Source organism: Equus caballus, chromosome 28 (genome assembly GCF_041296265.1).
Source record: "Equus caballus isolate H_3958 breed thoroughbred chromosome 28, TB-T2T, whole genome shotgun sequence".
NCBI lineage: Eukaryota > Metazoa > Chordata > Mammalia > Perissodactyla > Equidae > Equus > Equus caballus.
This window is the reverse complement of record NC_091711.1, coordinates 48,162,386-48,182,988: the sequence shown is the minus strand read 5'-3', so window position 1 is coordinate 48,182,988 and position 20,603 is coordinate 48,162,386. Positions and strand designations below refer to the sequence as shown.

Below are 20,603 nucleotides of genomic sequence, written 5' to 3'. Positions count from 1 at the left end.
GCTTTCAGGAGGCAGTACACATGCGGGCTGATCCCCTAAGCCATGTGCCTCCTGAGAGCTGAGCAGTCACGTCATCTGACCGAAAGCACTGCTAAGGCACTCAGGTACCCAAACCACAGAACCCCACGCCCAAGTTCTACCGTCCCAAGGAAAGAAAGACACTTTCAAAATCTTCAGTTAGCAAAGCATCTGAGGTTTACCTGCTTGAAAACCCAGCAAATCAGAAAGCCCTCTGGCCAGCGGATTACTGCACGTGTGCCCATCATCTACGAGCTTCTCCATGCCTCCAATCTCTGCAGCCAGGGCCAAGCTGACAGACAAGAACGCAAGCGTGTTATCCCTCAGCCGCAACCCTGAGTTGCTAATCTGGAGAGATCAGGTTTTTCCCTAATTCGGTGGCTCTCACACCCCTGAGGACTTGGCCCAAGGTTCTTACGGAGCCTCACCCCCCCGCCCAGGGCTGCCCCTGCATCCCCCAGCGCATGGCTTATCATTGCTCCTCACTATCCACGTCACCACGCTGCACTTCTTCCAGCCCTGTGACTGCAGCCCAGGCCTGCACTCCTGCCACTCTCCGCACATGATGCTCCTCTCACCCAACCAGGTGCCATGGAACGTCCTGGGGTCCAGGAGGCTCCTGACCCCTCCCCAAGTTTGTTCCCATAGCACTTCACATACTTCCTCTTCTTTTTTTTTGTTTTTGAGGAAGATTAGCCCTGAGCTAACATCTACTGCCAATCCTCTTCTTTTTGCTGAGGAAGACTGGCTCTGAGCTAACATCTGTGCCCATCTTCCTCTACTTTATATGTGGGACGCCTACCACAGCATGGCTTGACAAGCAGTGCCACGTCCGCAGCCGGGATCCAAACCAGCAAACCCCAGGCCGCTGAAGCAGAATGTGCACACTTAACCGCTGCGCCACCGGGCCGGCCCATTTCATACTTCCTCTTGATAATACGAATGTCTAGTTGCTTCAATTACTTGATTAAAAGCTGTCTTCTCTGCTACCGCCACCAGCTCCCAGAGGGCAGGAACCATACTCGCCTCGCCCACCTGCATCCCCACCACCCTGGAGAGGGCCAGGAGGTGCCCAGTCAACACTGGCTGAAATGAACTGACATGGTCTCCACACCCTGTGCTCTGCCAGAAACCCCACAGCAGGCGCCCCGTGAGGTCTGCATGGACGCCCACACTGCTGCTCCAGAAGGCAGCCAAGTAGTACAGCAGGCCACCTAAACAGACATGAGGCTGTACCTGTCACTGAGGGTGGACTTGGACCATAATAACCAACACTCCCAAGCCTGGGAGACAAGATCCAAAAGACCTCACATCCACCAATCACACCTGAAAGCCAGGAGCAAAAGATAACAGATGTCCGCTAATTAACACAGTCAAGTGAAGAAACGGTACATTTCACACAAATGTTCCAAAACCACAGTGTACATCCACTCGATGCACATGTTTGCATGTGTGTGCATGTGTGCAAATGTGTGCACGTGCACATGTGTGTGTGGGCACAGCAGGAAGGCAAGGAAAGTCTCTGAGCTTAACTGAAGCCACCACTTACAGAACAGATTCTATTTTCTCCAGTTTTTCTCTCTTCTGGACAATTAACAGCACGGTCATGCCCCTTCATCCTATCTTGCAAATGCATTAAGGATCACTTGGGTCTTACAACATAAGTTGGTGGTAAAGTAGTTAAGACAAACTTATTTACCACATTAATTAAATGGTCTATTTAACATGGAATATCAATTCTCTAATCACATCTCGGTTGAAGTTCTTCTTTCAATTAACAACTCTGAAGTCTACTGACAGAGGTCCTACTGTTCTAGGATCATTAAGAACATTTTCATTATCTGTCAAATGAGGGAGTAAGAAGCAGAAACGCAAGAGCTCTCAGGAGCGGGCCTCTCCCCTCCTTAAGAGATGATTAGGGAGTGAGCGGCGGCAGTTCTTGTTAGTTGCTTAGCAATGAAAAAACCTCCTCTGAAATCATAAATGGAAACAAAGTGAGAGAGGGCTCGCGATAAAATGCACTAAATGGCTGTGTTCTCATCCTCGGAGGATAATCTGTCCTCGAGTAAACCTAATCTCTCCAGATTACAACAACGATGGGCTGTGAAGCAGACGGGAGACTGAAATGACTAAGAACTGACATAAACCAACACACCAAGTCGGGAAGGCCCACATGAAGACAAATCAACATCGGTTCTAAACAAAAATACCGCAACGAAAGACTAAAGCCAGCCCTTTGCTATGTATTTTTTTAACCACAGACGAATTAAAAAGTAGATCCTTCCGACTTACATTATCAGAATTTTTTTAAAACTTAAAATATGTTCAAAACAGGTGAAGTTCTAGGACAACTGGCTGCTGTAAGATAAACGGAAGAAAAAATACACAGTACTCAACAAGAAACGGCATAACCCACCCTAAACCTCCATTAAACCAATTATTCTGCATGTAACTAATATTCCCATAAAATGAAATGCTACTAGTATATCAGAAGCAGAAAGGTGACGAAATGGTGCAGAAATGCAATTAAAGAAGATTCAGTTTTTAGCTTGTAAGCAAAACATTCAACTAATATTCTATCACCTTAACCTTATCCATTTAAATTCCAACCATGAAAGCCAGCGCTCTGATGGCCATTAAAACAAAACTACACTCCCCAAATATATTACATTTCTCCTTATATTATTAAAAAGAAGATATTAATAATAATAACTGTATCTCAATGTCTTCAGTGGTTGAGCACGTGGATTTAAAGAATTTTTTAAAGCTGGCAACAATGAGAAAACTATTATTCTCTATTATTAGTTGTCATTAATAACATTAAACTTAATGGCAATTTTCAATATTGGTATAATTATGCACAGTAACATTAAGTAAGGCCACTAAAGTCCATGTTTAATGCTGGTGAGAAAAAATATCATGATATGATCTTACCTATGTATTCGCAAATGAAGACCACAAAGAAAGGAGTGACGAGGTCATTTATCCCCTGCACATATCCACTGGCAGGGTGACGTATCGCCCATATGAACAATATCCTTTCAAAAATCTGAAAGAAAATAGAACGGGTGGTGAAGCAAAAAGTGAGCACATCAGAAGCTTTAAAATATATGCATTCTTTTACTTAAAATTGTACTATCAATATTTTTCTCTGTCTCTAATACTAAAATATAAACAAACATCAACTGCTGTTTAATTTTTTTTGTAAAATTCCAATTATCGTAATTTTTCATTGACTCACAAGCAATATGCAGTATTTCACCAACCCCTGGGCTCAGTCCTACACATGAGCTAGCTCTCACAAAAGATGCTCCCTGTTCGTCCAGGTTCCTCAGGTAACAACTGCCGCCCAGGCCTTAGTTGGGCAGTACAGCACCTGGCCCAGCAGTGAACACTTCCTCAGTGATGGAGGGATGGATGATGGATGGGCGGGTAGAGAGACGAGGAGAGGTGTGGGTGGATGCATGGATGAACGGGTACATGGATGGACAGATGGGTGGATGGATGAAGCAAAGGATAAACAGAAGGGAGGAAGGGTAGGAGGGTAGGTGGGTGGGAAGATGCATGGATGAAGGGGTGCGTGGTTGGATGGACGGATGAACGGAAGGATGAATGGGAGGGAAGGAGGGCAGGTGGGCGTGTGGATGCTCTGAATTTCCCTCATAAGGTAAATAAACACTTTTTTTAGTTGAGGTATAACTGACATATAACATTGCATTAGTTTCAGTGTACAACATGATTCAATATTTGTATATATTGCAAAATGGTCACCACAATAAGTCTAGTTAATATCAGTCACCATAGTTACAAATTTTTTTCCTTGTCATGAGGACTTTTAAGATCTACTCTCTTAGCAACTTTCAAATATGCAACATGGTATTATTAACTATAGTCACCATGCTCTACGTTACATCCCCAGGATGTATTTATTTTATTTTGACCCCCTTTACCCATTTCCGCACACCCACCCCAGCCTCTGGCAACCACACCCAATCTGTTCTCTGTGTCTACGAGCTTGGGGGTTTTTTAATCACTAGAAAGTTATCACCATCCAAGAGGACATACTCAAGCATCTTCCCATCACATACATTCTCACCAGCCATTCAATTACCCAGGCCATAAACCCGGGCATTAGCTTAGCCTCTTCTCTTTCCTTACAACACTCACATTCAATTGACTCTTCCTCTTACCATCACTCACACCCACCCACTCTCCTCTGTCTTTATTCACGATAGGCATTTTACCAAGGTGCAACACAATGCCATCGCCCTGACCACAGAAGCACACACACGCATGCGCACACACAGCTTGAAGCCTTCACTTGCCGCACACCTCCCACAAATGGAGCCCAGAGGCCACAGTGCAGCACCCTGGTCCCCTCCCAGTCTGGCCCCTGATTCAGGGTCCCCAAATCCAGCACTCACATTCTAGCAAAAGAGTTGTTTTCATACATAAACCAAAAAGGAGACAAGACCAAGAAATTGTAATTTTATAGTAAGAAAGAAACAGAAGAGACTATGAGCTCCTAGTGAGCAAAATCTGCATCTGATTGATTTGCATCCGCCCGAGGTCCAGCAGGGAGCCAGTCTTGCTGCAGGAACTTGGGGGGTGTGTGTGTCTGTCTGGCTGTGTGGTGTGCATGTGTGTTTGTGTATGTATAATGTGTGTATGTGCACAGGTGTGTGGTGTGTGTGCACACAGGTGTATGTGTATGTGTGTGGTGTTTGTGTGCATGCACAGATGTGTGCGTGCATGTGCATGTGTGTATGGTTTGTGTGATGTGTGTGCATACACAGGTGTGTGTGATGCGTGTGTGTGGTGTGTGTGCACAAAGGTGTGTGTTGCATGCGTGCGTGTGTGTGGTGTTCATGCGCAGAGCTGTGTGTGTGTGAACTGAAGGACGTTCTGGCGCTCAGAGCGCAGGGCTCTCTCCTCTTCTCACGGTCTCTCCCTCCTGGGGAGTGGGGATTTAAGCAGTGGAGCACTCCTGCCTTTTAACCTAGCCCCACACTTTCAGAGAGCTTATCTCACACACACACACACACACACCCCCCAAACCCCCTCACAAGCATGAATGCAGTTTTCCCTCGGCGGCCGGGGCAATGAAGGAGCCCACTGTGGTCCAGATGGTTTAGCCAGCTCTGCCTGGGGAGGAAGGATGGACAGGGCCTCTCAGCGCACCCAGCTCGCCACCCGTGCAGGCAGCTGGAACGTACTCTTGGTCGTGACTCCCAGACCAAGGGGCAACAAAAAGCCTGAGAAAGCTGCAGGGGGACCTGGCTCCAGACTCAGCACCAGAGCCCCAGGCTCACTGGCCCGGCTCCTCTGTGGGGAGGCCAGAGCCAGCCATCAAGAACACCACCTGCAGAAACTGAAGAAGCCTCCAGGGCAAGCATGTCTCTGAGCCAGGCGGAGCCCACGCGGGAGGAGGCGGCCAGCCTCCCCAGCAGTGAGCACAGAGCTCAGGCTCCTCCAGAGCAGCCGGCCACCAAGGAGCACACAATCTAGCAACGACCTCTGACCCCTTCCTGCAGGCCTGCACAGGCTTCTCCCCGCCTGTCCCTGCCCCGGAAGCATGGTGTGCTACCGAGACATCAACACACTCGAAAAGAGTGTGCTTCTCTTACTTCGGGGAAAAATTTAGATTCTGATTTCCTATTAAGGAAAGCTATCAGTCAGTTCAAATTATTTAGATTTAGCTCTACTTGATCTCTCTTGATAACCTGAAAATTATACTCTTAAGACTTTAATCCCAGTAACACGGAAATAAAGGGACAGGTAGCTCGAACCTAAAACAAACATGGTTTTTAACAAGGCAGGCAGGCTGAACAGCGACAAGAGCAGATCCCGGGGAGGTTTGCGACACCAGATGCAAATCCTGGCGCTGCCACTACAGAGATGCGCGCTGTCATGCCACTGCACCTTGAGGTCAGTCCGGGAGCACCATGGAGAGAGCTGTGACACCCGCGTGCTTTCAGCCTCCAGAAGAGCCAGCTCCAACTCCTTGCCCCAGCTCCACTGACATCAGCCTGGCGGCCATCATCTCTGTGACAGTCCCCTAGCTGGTCTCCCTGCTATTCCACATCCCACAGAGCAGCAGAGGGAGCTGCCGACACGGAAAACCCATCAGGTCGCACAGCACCGTCTGTCCCCCTTGGGCTTCCCGAGACACTGAGGGTAAAATGCAAACTCGTGACCTGCCTCCCCCTTCCGCTCACCTCATCACCTCCACTGGGTCCTCCTCACCAAACTTGCCACTTCTGTCCCCACCTCAGGGGGGACACTTGCTCCTTCCGCCTGGAATATCCTCCTCCCAAATGCCCCCTGGCTCCACAATGTTCTGCATAAGATCTTGTCCAAACGCCATCTCCTGAGAGACGACCTCCCTCACCGCCCCATCTAGAGCAGCCCCTCCTCCAAGCCTGCGGCTCTAACCCACTTGGGCGTAAGCACCCGAGGAGGCTCTTCCTTCGTCCCATGCACTGCTGCACCCCCGGTCCCGGCACTTCACGGGCCCAGAGGAGACCCTGGGACTCTCTGCTGGCTGGACGGGGGCGTAAACGATCCAGCCCTCCCCGCCCTTCCTTCTGAGCCCTCACTCTCCTCTGTTCTCCAAGCTCTGCGCCCCTGGCGAGCCCTGGCCCTGCCCGTTCGGGTGCTCTCTCTGACAGACGACACCCATGGTGCCTCTCGGATTTCGGATCAGATTTTCCCATTCTGTCTCTCCATCAAGTGATGCCCCAGATCTGGCTCCTCAAACGCCAACCACTCAGGACCTCGGCCCCCACCTGTCTGAGAGGGAAATGGGCTGAGGGGAGAGGGGAATCAGCTCCATTGTCGGGGGGAGACTTCAAAGAGGAGGCGACTGGCAAACAGGGCAGTGAAGGCTGAAGAGGAGTTCTTCAGACGGAGGGAGGAGGGGAGCCTTCTAGAGAGAGCAGAGCACAAACCCGGACACAGTCAGGAGGCAGTGGGATGATGCAGGCCCAGGGAACTACGCACGGCTGAGAGTCAGAGCAAGCAGTGTTCGCACGGGGACGTGGTTCCATACGTGGAGAATTTTTTGTTTATCACTGAAAAGACTTTCCTATTTCCAAGCCACCAGTCAAGGACTGGGCAAGGAGAGAATCCGCCAGATGAGCACAAGGCAGAGCACTCATGTCTACCCCTCAGCACCGAGTGCGTCTTACAGAGGAGACGGGTCTGTGTCCTCCCCGGGGACATGCTGCCTGCTAGCTGTCTCCAGGCCCACCTGTCCCCACCCCAGATCTCAGCACCCAGCCCCTCTGAATTCTGCGTGCAGGTCAGCTTCAATGCCAATTACATAAGCCCCAACCACGCTGATGCGGACATGCCCTTCCCGGACTTGTGTCTGGGCAAGCACTCGTGGTCCCCACGTCATTAAGGAGCCCAAGAAGCTACGCCAGAGCCACTCCTCTTCCTGAGTAGACTTTCCCTACAGCACTAGCTATCCACTTAGGAAATAAGAAAAACTCCCATGATTTATGTTTCCTTGGGCAGGAGAAGGGGAAGAAAAGGTAAACAACATGTTTAAATTTCCTTCAGCCTCCCTTCCTCGTGTCAACAATTGTCCTGCACGCTGGGGGAACACCAGGAAGCCAGAGATGACTCCCCCCTCCGACTAAGCCACCTGCAGGTCCCAGGCCCCGCACCTGCCTGCAGGGAGCCAGTCCCCAGTCCTAGGCCTCGTATTCAGCCCAGCTGCGGGACCACCCGCCACCCACAGAACATGGAGCAGCCATCAATCTAAGGCGGCAGGCAGAAGCCTGTCTTTTAAAAGGTGACAGGCAGATCAGCCTTGTCTAGACTCCCCTGAGGAAAAACTTACCAATAATTGTATAATGTAGAAAAGATTTCCATGTAAAGAGAATGCCTGGTGATACCAGATCATGAATCCAGGAGCCTAGAGGAGAACCCCGAGTCCTAGCTGCCTGCAGGCTGAGGGGGAGCTGCTGGGAGAGCATCGGGGCGCGGAGGCAGTGGGCCGTGGAGGCACCGGGCAAAGGAAGGCCTGGCAGGACCCGGCGAGGGAGCAAGAAGCCAGCGCCCCAGCCCGAGGGCCCCAGGTTCACCCCTGGCCCTGGCCGTAACCCAGAGGCAACCTCAGCTCCAGCCACAGGACCTACACACCAAGACCACACATTCCAGTGTCTGCCCTTCCTTTGCCCGCCTCGAGCTGTCCAGTCGGCTCAGCCTCCAGGCTCTGCCTGCTCCCAGGCCGAGTGCAGCCCTTCTTCAGCTCCCATCCCCGCTCTCCAAGCCTTCTTCTGGGGGCTGGCTGCAGGGGGCTGCAAACGGGATGCTGGGCTCCGTGGCCCCAGGAGCCAGGGCGGCTGGCGCACACCGGGTGCAGACCTGAGTCACTCAGGAAAGGCTGCGAGCACACAGGCAACACTCACAGGCCGCGCTGTGCGCTGATTGGACGACGACACCTTCAAGCAGAAAGGACAGCGGAGCTGATAGGGTGCAGGGTTCTCCGTTTTTTCCTTGACTGACTGTGATTTATTCTGGATCTTTTGTCTTAAATCACTTCACATGAGTTTGCTTTGCTTTTGTTTTGAAATCACAAAAACTAGTACTGATTCCTGTCAAAGTCACTTAGCACCATTTAAAACGTCCTCCCCAAATCATCTGAAACCGTACTGTGGGCCCAGGCCCACTGCCTCCCCCTGAGAGCTCCTGTCTTCAAGACCCTCAGCTCATTCGTGACAAGATCTCTGAAGACCTGGGCTGAACCGTTTTCCCATCCTGACATCACATCGCCGCCACACAACCAGCCAAGCGCTCATGACTCTGAGGACACTAGGATGGTGTCTCTGAGGGTTACCCTGAAATTATTTTGCCGTTCGGCTGTCATCCTAATGAGCTCTCCACAGATGAGACATCACTGAGAGCTCGTCATAAGGAACAGGGACCCCGTGCCCAGCACAGAGGGACACGTGCTGTAGGGCTTCTAAGCCTGCATCAAATTACTATGCAGCTATTTTTCAAAGAATGCATTAGTCATTTCTAAGCTTTCGCTCTCAGACTGATAAAAAAACATCATAAATGACTGGTATCATATCTCTTTTCCAAGGAGGCATTTTCAAGGTATAGCAATGTGACACTTTAAGGGGTCTGAATTAAGCACCTGGTTCCCTTGCATTTACGCCCAGCGATGCGCCCGGAGGCAAGCTGGGAGCAAGCACCTGCTCTCCCGGGCTCCCACCACCTCGGGTCCACCCCCTCACCCCGTGCCCCACTGCCACCTTCGCCAGACTCACTGAAAAGGAATCACAGAGGAATCTTTCAAAGGACATTCGTTGCCTCACTCCCCACTGAGGTTACCATCAAGGATGACACACCCCAAGCAAAGGCGGCTCCTGCGCCGTCTCACCCTACTAAGGATGGTGCCAGAAGAAGTGGTCGTTCCAGTTCCCCATGAGGGCCCCGTACCCAGGCCCTGTGACACAGCTCAACTCCCCGGAGCTCTCTCATCCAGGCTCCGAGGAGTCAGTCAGAAGTCCCCAAGACAAAGCAGATAGAGCCAACGGGTCACCGCAAGCCAGGGTCAAAGCCAGAGGGCCCGAGCCAGGAATCCAGGAGGGTCGGCCCCCAGCAGGCATGGCCTGAGCAGGAGTGGAGCTCTGAGGCCAGCGCCAGGCAGGCGCCCTGTCCCCCACTCCACACCCAACACAGCCGTGCCCACGGGCTAGAGGCTCACTGCTGCAGTCCCCGCAAGAGACAATCCCTAGCACCTCCCCTGCAGTCAGCCCCAGGCACGCCAGGCCGAGGCCCGTGTCGCCTGCCTACGGGGCCAGGAGGGTGGCCACGGGGTCCGGAGACCCTGCCCTGACCCAGGAAGGAACAGCCGCAGGCGGAGCCCCGGGCACCAGGGGCGCAGCCCCACGTGGAATTCAGGACATTCTCTCTACAAGGTTTCTGCGGGACCAGGTCAGGGAATAGAAGGCCTCCCCAAACTGTGAAACAAGGGGGCATCAGCGATTTGTTACCCTCCAAATTCCAGGGTCCCCACAAATCGCCGCACCTCTGGACTGTATTCTTCGATCCTACGCACGCAGCTAACAAAATTGGCACCACCCAAACTGATTTTCTTGGCGACTTGATAAGGTCTCCCCTGGTTTCAGCACGTTTGTCCGCGCCCTGTACTTCAACATCACACTACTGGGCATGGAGACCACTCTGGGTCTTGTGTCAGCCACGTGCTCAATGGGTGGCCACTGGCATTTCTTTAGTGGGGGTCAGAGGCCCCACAACTTCACATGTTAAAAATCCAGGTACTTTAACAACAGCTGTCGTAGGAAAGGTACAAACAACAGACTCATTTGCACAAGGCTCCTCGCAGAAGCAGGGCAGTTTAGGAAATAGAAAGGATCTGTCACAGCACGTCAGCTCACACTGAAATGACCGTGCTGGGGGTTTAAGCAGTGATGTGTCTGCCAAAGGACAATACAGGAAGGATGCCCTATGTATGTGGATGTGGTCAATGAAAACAGAGAACGATCTGAAACGGCTCTGACGAGGAACACTCACTGGATGTTACCAGCTATTAAAGTTCTATTGGCATTCCTGACATTCTCATCTTCGTTAAAGAGTGGGAATTCATTAAAAGTAGTGCTGACTTTAAACTCTCCCCAAAATATCTTTTCTGCAGATTAATTTATACTCAATGACAAGAATAAAAATAGTTGCTACAGGGGCCGGCCCAGTGGTGCAGCGGTTAAGCGCGCACGTTCCACTTCGGCAGCCCAGGGTTCGCCAGTTCAGATTCCGGGTGAAGACCTATACACCGCTTGTCAAGCCATGCTGTGGTAGGCATCCCATGTATAAAGCAGAGAAAGATGGGCACAGACTTTAGCTCAGGGCCAGTCTTCCTCAGCAAAAAGAGGAGGATTGGCAGCAGATGTTGGCTTAGGGCTAATTTTCCTCAAAAAAAAAAAGAAAAAGTTGCTACTACTTGTTACCACCAGGGCTGAAAAAGTTAAAAAGCCATAGGCATTGCCAGTTTGCTTGACAAACTTCAGAAACCTGAGCGCCAGGAAAGGTTTTCCCTAAAAAACTCAAAGGCTTCTTCCACGACAGCTCCTGGCAAGGCTCAAGGGTCTCCGACTGGCAGCTCCTGGTCCGTCCCTTGTAAACCCATCACCTCCCAACACACACGCCTCCAAGGCGGCGCTGTGCACCAGCAGCTCACGCACTCAGGTGGTGGAGACAATCTGCATTCTAAAAAGTGATATACATAGAAATTGAAATGTCGCTGTGCACATGACTACTTATTTAAAAAATCTGATTTCAGAAATGTGCAAACATCATAATTCTACCATATGCATCGGCAACCCAACTTCACAGCATGTGAAGCACCATGGAGATGATTTCTGTGAGAGGAGCAACAAACTAGACAGTTCTGCCGAGGGGACCTGTGGGATTTATAACCCTCAAAATCCAGGAGCAATGTGGGCTCCGAAAGAAGAAGATATTTACAACCCAAGTGTCCGCAACATGATTCAAGGAACATGCCCCCATACGAATTATAATACCTGGTAAATGAAACCAAAGTAAGTCCCTATAACAAATCTAAAATGTGGATTAAAAGGCAACTATATGTCACATAAAACATACACTGGGAATACCCAGACAACTACCAACTACATGTTTACAGCACAATTAATAATGCGGCGCTCTCATAAAGCAGGCACTGATGTCATGTTTGGGGTATGAATTACTCATCTTTCACCACATCCAAATATGTTGATTTATGTCCCACATTTTGTGCTCACATCAGGTGTCTTGATAGGTTAGCAAAGCACAGACATTTCATTACACTCAAAACAGAAATAGAGGAAAGAAACACCACTTTCAAAGAACACATTACAGGGTCAGCACCAGACCAAACACTCCTCGAGGCTGCCCGGGCTCCAGACCAAGTGTGACACCGGAATCTAGGCCTTCTTCAAATTCAAAGGCAACGAGCCCTCCGTCTCCGGCAGTAGGGCGCAGGAGATGTTAAACCAAATCCTGAAAGGCATTAAAAAACTCCATCCTGACCAATCTGGATTTATCTCAGGAACGTAAAGTTGCCTCCACAAGTCTACTAATAAAATTCATCACATTAATAGAATAAAGGAGCAAAACATATTATTACCTCAGATGGGGGAGGGGAGGGGGCGGGGGGGGGGGGGGGTGGATCTGATAAGTCTTAACAACCATGTACTGTTTTAAAACTACGAGCAAGCCACCCTCCTTAATATGATAAAGGATCCATAAAACCTAAGGAAACATCCTAAGTCAACAGCACCAGGTAAACAACCTCCCTTTAAAGTCAGGAGTGACACCAGGGCGCCTAATTTCACGCTAACACTCAACACTGCTGCAGGATCTTCACCAGCAAAAGAAAGCCAAGAAAAAAGAAAAAATGGACATATAGAATAAGAAGAAAAAAATCACTGTCATTATTCACAAATGGTATGATTAACTTCTTCAAAAACTCAAATGCATCTATACACAAAATATTAGAATTAATGAAAGAGATTAGTAAATTTGCCAGATACAAGGTCAACTTACAAAAGTCAACTGCATTTCTATAGACTGTCAATAAAAAATTAGGCAATGCAATTAAAAATTTAAAAGACACTGCTTACAAAAGATGTATCTATGAATAAATTTAATAGGTTGTGTAATGCATTTAAGGAGAAAACATTGTTTAAAAATAAAAGATCAGAAGAACTAAATAAATGCAAAAACAAAATGTTCTCTACAACTGATCAAGAGATTCAACAGAATTTATGAGATTTCCACGAAACACAACAAGTTGGTTTTAAATTTACACACAAAAACAAAGGTCAGGAGTGGACAAGAAACAAGGACCAGGCACGGGTGGCCCACCCTAGCAGACAGCAGGACCATGGAACCAAGACACGATGAAGCTGGCACAGGAACAGACAGACAGACAGACCAGGGAACAGGTGAGAGCCCAGAAGGAGCCCACAGACACAGGGAATCCTGACAGGCCACAGAGATGACCAGTGGCGACGGCACAACTGCTTGTCCGGGGGCTAATTTATAAGGAAACTGGACTGCCATATCAACTCCACGCACGGTCGATCCAAACGGGTGATGGTCCTGAATGTGAAAGGCAAAACTTTAAACTCTTCAAAGAAATACGAGCCTTCCTCGAAATCACGAGGTTGGAAAGGAAGTCTTAGGACACAAAAAGGCCTCATCGTCAAGGAAAAGATTGTGGAACTGGGTGTATTAAGAATTTCTGTTCAGCAATAGAGTGAAAAAAGAATCTGCTAACTGGAAGAACATACATGCATCCATATATATCCAAAAACAGAATCAGTATCCAGTTTATATTAACAACTCCTACAAATCAGTAGAACAAAGACAAGCACCACAACAGGAATAGGAGCAAAAGCATTTCACAGGAGAGAAAGACAAATGGCCAAGAACCCTATGAAAAAACACTTAACTTCATCAGCAATTAAGGAAATGAAAATTATAAGCACAATGAGACACTACTTCCTACCCACCAGCCAGGAGAGGGACACTTCCGGCCCAACACTTCCAAGAGGTGGTGAGGGGACAGCACTAGGCACTCTCCTCAGGGACCACCACCTGGCATTACCCATTGTGTGTGCGCCCTATGGTGCCACTCCTGGGTATACACCCAAGAGGAACTCTCACACACATACACTGGGACTCAGACAAGAATGCTCACAGCCACATCCTGAGAAAAAGCATAGGCAGAAAAATAACGCAAATGCTTATCAACATTAGACTGGATCCATAAATCCTGGAACCTACAGTGGAATACTACACAGCAGTGAAAAATGACCTACAGCTACAGGCATCAATGGATGGATGTTAAAACCTTAATGCTGTAATATAAAGAGCAATCACAAAGGAATATATGTAGTATTATATTATGTATAATAGTAAATACTTTAATAATTCCATTAAAAATAGAGATTAAAAATAAGCAATCACACACACACATATAAACACGTAATACAAGCATACAAAAAAGCAAGAGAATCATTAACCAAAATTCCAGAGCATAGATACTTGTTGAAGGAAAGGCTTGGGGAGGGACAAAGAAGGAACTCCAAAGATGCTGGGCTTGCTCTATTTCTTCAGCTTGACAATACATTTTGGAAGTTCATTTTTAATTTTTTTTCTTTAAATGGGACCCATGTTATAGAAACTCTTCTTCTCTGATATATTTCACCATAAAAACAAAGAATGAGAAAAGGAAAGATCTATGGATCAGCTCCCCAAAATATGTACCAGAAGAGCTTGAATTGGTTGTATAACAAATAAGTATTTCTTGGGCTCTCACAAATGCATCCCTGTCTCCAAAAAAAAAAAGAAAGAAAGCAAGCATCAACTACGAGACGAAACGAGGAGACAAGGAGCAGCAAGATGCGGACCCCCGGGCACTAACAGCAGCAATGCTCCAGGCTCTGAGGCCCCCACAGCCCCTCACACTGCAGCAGCCATGTGCCGGGCACCACTGCAGGTACCAGGCAGACACTGGGGAGTCAAGAGACCCGGGCCCTGCCCTCAGAGTCTGAGAAGGGAGATCCAGAGCCCTCGGCCACAGCCAGGCCCCCAGCAACACAGCTCACAGACTCATCAATTCCACCCAACAGATGTCGGTTAGGTACCAGCTCACAGCTCCAGGGATGGAAAACAGCAGAGTGAAGGCTGCCGCCCTGGCCAAGCTGACCATGTGATGGGAGAGAGACGCGTGAAGGAGCAATTCTGAGGACGCGCCCAGAGCAAGAGTGGGGAACACAGAGGCGCTGTCAGGGCCAGTGTGGCAGAACTGGTGGTGTCAGTAAGGCCAAGGGCATCTGCCAAACAGCGGGCTAGAGAGGGGCTCCCGGGCAGAAGGAACAGCATGTGCAAATGCCAGCAACCCACTTGGGTTTGGCCCCAGGTCCCAGGCAGACAGAGCCAACGTCTGCTCCTACAGAAGGTTCCTCTTTCGTCCCCACGGGGCCCAGGGGTCGGCAAGCCCACGCTCTTCCACACAAAAGCCCTCTTTGGGAATCAGTCTATAAAAAGTTGGAAGAAACTTATGCTCCACTGATATCTGCCTCCTAGAAAGTGTCCATCCTTTAGGGCCTGGAAACTCATCACACCAATTCTAAAAAGTGCACATAAATAACAGAGTTTAAAAAGCCTGCCAGCTTCCTTATCCTCTGTGTCTGTTTAAACTTAATGAGACATCACTTCTCCATGGCTAATTGGAAAAAGCAGCTTATTTCCCTAATTTGTGAAACTGCTCTAAGAAGCAGATAACCAGAGGGCAGATAATATAATAACTGCAGGAAAAGTGCCTCAGCCGAAGAAGAACTCACCAATGGCCATACTTGAGAACAGTTCTTCCCATAAACTCACGGCACCAACCACAGCGGCCAGAGCGCCACAGGTCGGAATTCACATTTCCAACGCAACAGATCGAGTCTGTTCAACACTGGACAGCGGATAAAAGGAGCAAGTGGCCACAAAGTTCTGAATTTTACTTCAAATAACAACATTGAATAGAAAGACTAATTACTAATTTCAACAAAATCTCCTAAGTCCCATGAGGTTCCAGGTGATGCTCTAGCCACAGCGAGGGGCCCGTGGCCCTGCTCGAGGGGAGCTGACATCTAGGTAAACAGAAGACAAATACAATCAGATAATAAGTGCAACGAAACACAGAGTATGAATGACAGTGGAGGAGGGGGGCTACTGACATTAGCCAGAGTCACTGGGGACAGTGTCTCTGACAAGGCAACATTCCAGGTGGAAGCTGAAGGCCCAGAAGAAACCAGACACTGAGAGGCCACAGGTAAGAGGAAGAGGAATCCAGACAGTCATTCCAGACAGCTTTCTGCAAGCACAACGCTGGGGCATGACGATCCGGCCCCTCCTTGGTCCACTCCCCCGACTCACCTTAGGACCCTCCCCATCAGCAGTTAAACAGGCCCAGGTTGTGTGGCCCTTACGTCTAGCCGAGCTTCCTTAAAAACAGGGATTCCAGGCTTCACCCAAGAAGTCTGACTCAGAAGTTCTGAGGGAGGCCAGGGAACAGGCAGGCTAAAGGTTTGAAAAGGAATTAAATAATGAACAAAAAATGGAACAGACACATCACCAAAAAAGATCTATGCATAGCAAATCAGCATATGAACAGATGCTCAACATCATTAGTCGATAGGGAAACGCAAATTATAACCCCATAAAGATACCATCGCACCCCCGCTAAAAATGGCTAACACTAAAAAGAGTGACAATACCAAGTGCTGACAAGGATGTGAAGCAACTCAAACTCTCACACATTGCCCGTGGGAGTGCAAACCACTACAGCCACTGCAGAAAACAGCTCGGCAGGTTCCTAGAAAGCTAAATATACACTTACCGTATGACCCAGCAACTCCGCTCCTGGGTACCTCCCAGAGCGGGCAAAACAGCTGCCCTCACTAGATATGTACGGAAGAGGTACAACAAATTTATTCTGTAATGGCCCAGAATGGGAAAGAACCCAACTGCCCACAGAGGGGTGAATGGGCAAACACACCGAGGTCCACCCAGACGACAGAGTCCTCCTCAGCCATGACACGCGACAACGTGGAGGAACGCCAACGCCCCACCCAAGGAGGAGAAGCCACTCACCAAAGTCTGCAGTCTGTATGATTCCACTCACGGGAAAGTCTGAAAAAGCAAAACTCTAGGGCTCAAAGCAGACAGGTATTTGCCAGGGCAGGAGGGGAGGGGAGAGTGATGGCAAAGGGACAGGGGGGAACTTCCTGGGGTGGACCTGGTCTACACCGTGGTTCAGGCGGTCGTCACACTCCTGCATACAGGTGTCAGAACTAACCTAACTGTGCACTTACAACAGGGGATTTTACTGCATGTCAATGAGACCTCAGTGAAGCTGTCAGGAGGGAGGGGATGAGGGGGAGAGAAGACCAGAGCAGAACCAGGCATCGCCTGTCGACTGAATGAATGAATGTGTGCTCAGACTGGGGGAAATACTTAGGCCAGAACCAATCTTCCTAAGTAATAAGAAGCCCCACACTTGAGTGGGGCAAATGACCAACTGAAATCAGAGTGACATTTTCCTGGTTCTGTACAGCCAAGTACAACCACGTGACTGAGCTCTAGCCAGTCGAATATAAGAAGTGCCATGAGCAACCTCTATGAAATATCTTTAAAGGCAGAGGCAGGCCCTTCTCCACCATGTCTTATTATTCCTGGTGGTGGAATGCAGATGTGACGCAGGGAGCTAAAGCAGCCAACTTGGACCATGAGGTGAAAGCCAAGCACAGAGGAGGAACCAATTCATGGATGTGAACTCATTCCTGAAATGGTAATGAATCTCCGTGTTGTGAAGCCACTATTGTTGTGGATTTGCTGTCACTGCAGATATATCTAAGCATAACCTCCACAATGCCAGAAATATAACTTGCTCTCGCCTACTGGCTAACACAAGACCAACATTTCCATACTCTTCCTAAAGGCCCCCACTCATTTCATTTCCCCCACACACAGCTGTGCCCGACTCTCCCCCTCAGCCAGCCTGCAGAGCCCCAGCTCCTCCCCAAAAGCCCAGCTGCCCCTCAGGGTGTCCTGTCCTGCTGAGCCGGGACCTGGACAGAGTCTGCAGCTGCAGGAGGAGCCCACGAGAGCTAAGGGAGAAATTATTTAGGAGAGAGACCACCACCAGGGCAGAGGCGCTTCAAACCAAGGGGTTCAAGGTCCCAGACAACACAGACACACAGGCCAACCGACACCAGCTGCGGTGACTGGATCCTCTCTCTGAAAGCAAGAGGCTGGCACTGTGAGCTCAGCCCTGCAAGGACTGTGTCAAGCGGCAGGAAACTATGGAGATGAGAACAAACCAAAGGTCTGGCGGCAGACTCTAGTTTCCACCAAAAAGAAAATAGGCAAAAAAGAGGTTATACTATGTTATCCCTCGTCTTCCAGACACAATAAGCACAGTCGAGAAGGACAGAGAAGGATCTCAAAACGCTTCTCCTGTGGAAGGCTGATCTTCGGCCTCTGTGTTCTCTCAGCTGTAAGCACTTTTGCTTTGATAACGTGGGATTTTTTTTCAACAAACTTACTGCACAAAGATCGAAGTTTAAAAGTGCATTTACTGAAGCAGTCAAGATGAAAAACAAACATTCCAAACAATAAAAAATTCAATTTTAAAGAGATACCATTTACAATAGCAACAAAAAATATAACTGAGAATAAATCTAATAAAACACATACAAGACCTTTTATGGAACAAATTTTAAAACTTCATTGAAAGGCATTAAAAATGGCCTAAAAAGTGCTAAATTAGTATGTTCATGAAAATGAATACTAAATTTCATAAAGATGTCAATTCTCCCAAATTATCTATAGATGCCATGCAATTCCAGTCATAAATCAAGCAGACTCTAAAAACACACGAGAAAACTTGGCCATCTGCTTCTGCGACTCACGTGGGAGAGTGGAGGCCTGAGGATGCACGATCAGTCCCGAAGAGGAGGCGGCAGTGGCCCCCAGCCAACTGCAAGACTCCCTAATAGGCTGAGTCACTCGGCAGGATGTGGCATGAGGGAAGACAACGTGAACACTCGGACAAAACAGAGAACACAAAAATGGATCCACGCAAATGTGCCGACGACAAACCAAAACTGACACTGCAAACACGGGAGACAAGACCACCAAGGATGCAGGGACTTGCCGGTCACTGTGTGAGAAAGTTAAACCAGATATGGCCTCACATCACACACAGCTATCAACACAGAGGAATCCAACACGCAGGTGGGAAAGGCACAACATTAAGACTTCTGGATGAGAATACGGGAGAACGCCCTAATGATGTACGAATAGGAAAAGACTTCTAAGTAAAGCACACCAGTGATGACCATAAATGAAGAGACTGATCAATTCGACTACGCTAAGAATGTCTGATCATTAGCAGTCACCAAGAAGAAAGTGAGAAACAAGCCCAGGGTGGGAGATGATATTTGCAACATGCAAACTGACAAAGCATTAGAATCCCTAACATCTACAGATGAATAGACAACAAAAAATTAGATCAACACCCTAAAAGAAAAACCAGCAAAGGACACGAACAGCATTTCCCAGAAGGGGGAACAGAGGAATCCACAAATCTACGGAGAGATGCTTAGCGCCCTCAGTAATCAGAGAAAGGAAAACGAAGGCCACAGTAAAAACACCCACCAGAGGGACAGACAGTGAGAAATCTGGCAGTATCAAGAACTGGCCAGGATGGGGGCACCAGGGACCCTAATCCTCTGCAGGGGAGAGCTGAATTATAGAACCCATCTGGAAGGCACATTGACATCATCTCGAAAGTTTAACAGGCTCACAATCAACAAGACAACAATTTTACTTCTTCGTAAACACCCTGGAGAATTTCTTGCCTGTGGGCACTTGCATAAATGTACAGGAAGGTTCCAGGCAACACCACTCCTACTAGCAAAACATGAGAAACAACCCAAATGTCCACAAACAGGAAAAAGGCTACAGAAAGGTGTAGAATATTTAAACAACAGACTGTTAGACAACTAGACACACAGATTAGCTGAATCTTAGAAAATAACGTAGAGGAAAAGAACAAGCTGCAGAGACTAGACTACACAGGGACGATACAGCTCCAAATGCTGATTTTCTCGGTATCACATGACGCATATCCAATCCATGGAGAATCACAGAGACAAAGCCAGGACAGTGGTCACCGCCTGGGAGGGGCTTCGAGAAAGCGGGGTGAAAACACCGAGCAGCTTCAACACTAGGGGTCAGATTCGGGTGGGGTTCTCGGTCCTAAATTGGGTGGTGATTCACGAGTGTATACTATATACACACACACATACATGTTATCTATATTCTTTTATATGCATCAATATCACGCAATAAAAACGTCTGAAGAACAATTAGCAATTCCTGTCGGTGATTATGCCCACAAGGTCACCCCCAAGCCTGCTGTGCGGAAAGCGCCCCAGCTGCCCCAACCTCTTACTAGAACAGTGGGCACCCGTCACCCCATCAAACGGAAACACCCTCCACAGGAGTCTCCAGGTCCAGCTCCTACCTCTGTCACTTTGGGTTGAAGTATTAATGCTTCCGGGCTCATTCGAGGGATGTCTATGTGGATCTGGAGACGCAAGAGAAAGAGACATATTTCAGAAGATGACAAACATCGTTACAAGCATTATGATTCAAAAGGCAAAACTTAAGAATGGCAACAAATTTCCTCTGGATCTCCAGTGCTCCCTCTCTGAAGACAGCAACTCTCCACGCCTGCACTCTCCTCTGGATGAGGGAGCAGGTACCACCTGAACGGGGCTCCCCCAGTCCTCGCATGACAGGCTGGCTTGACACTTTGCAGCCAAAAGGCAGCAGTCACATGATAGGAACAACACAGGCCCTCAGCTATTTAGTAACATAATCCATAGCAATTAGTAAACATTGATTTCCAGCCTCTGACAAGGGGAGCAATTCAAGTGCAGCAACAGTGGACAAGTTTCCAGCTGTGACAGCTTCTTCTTGGA

General features: G+C 48.6%; 1 protein-coding gene across 16 annotated transcripts in view; it reads right to left on the bottom strand.

Annotated features, from left to right (window-relative positions):
• The window catches only part of TBC1D22A (TBC1 domain family member 22A), a 342,685-nt gene that overhangs the window by 213,013 nt on the left and 109,069 nt on the right, over positions 1-20,603 (bottom strand). For all 16 annotated transcript variants that reach the window (XR_011433576.1, XR_011433577.1, XR_011433574.1 and 13 more), the window contains 2 exons: positions 20,144-20,206; positions 2,953-3,067 (listed from right to left, as the gene is read on the bottom strand). Coding sequence is in view for 10 of the 16 variants with exons in the window: in XM_023631094.2 (XP_023486862.1) it covers positions 2,953-3,067; positions 20,144-20,206 (178 nt within the window). In the remaining 6 variants the exon portion in view is untranslated. The remainder of the gene's footprint in view (positions 1-2,952; positions 3,068-20,143; positions 20,207-20,603) is intronic.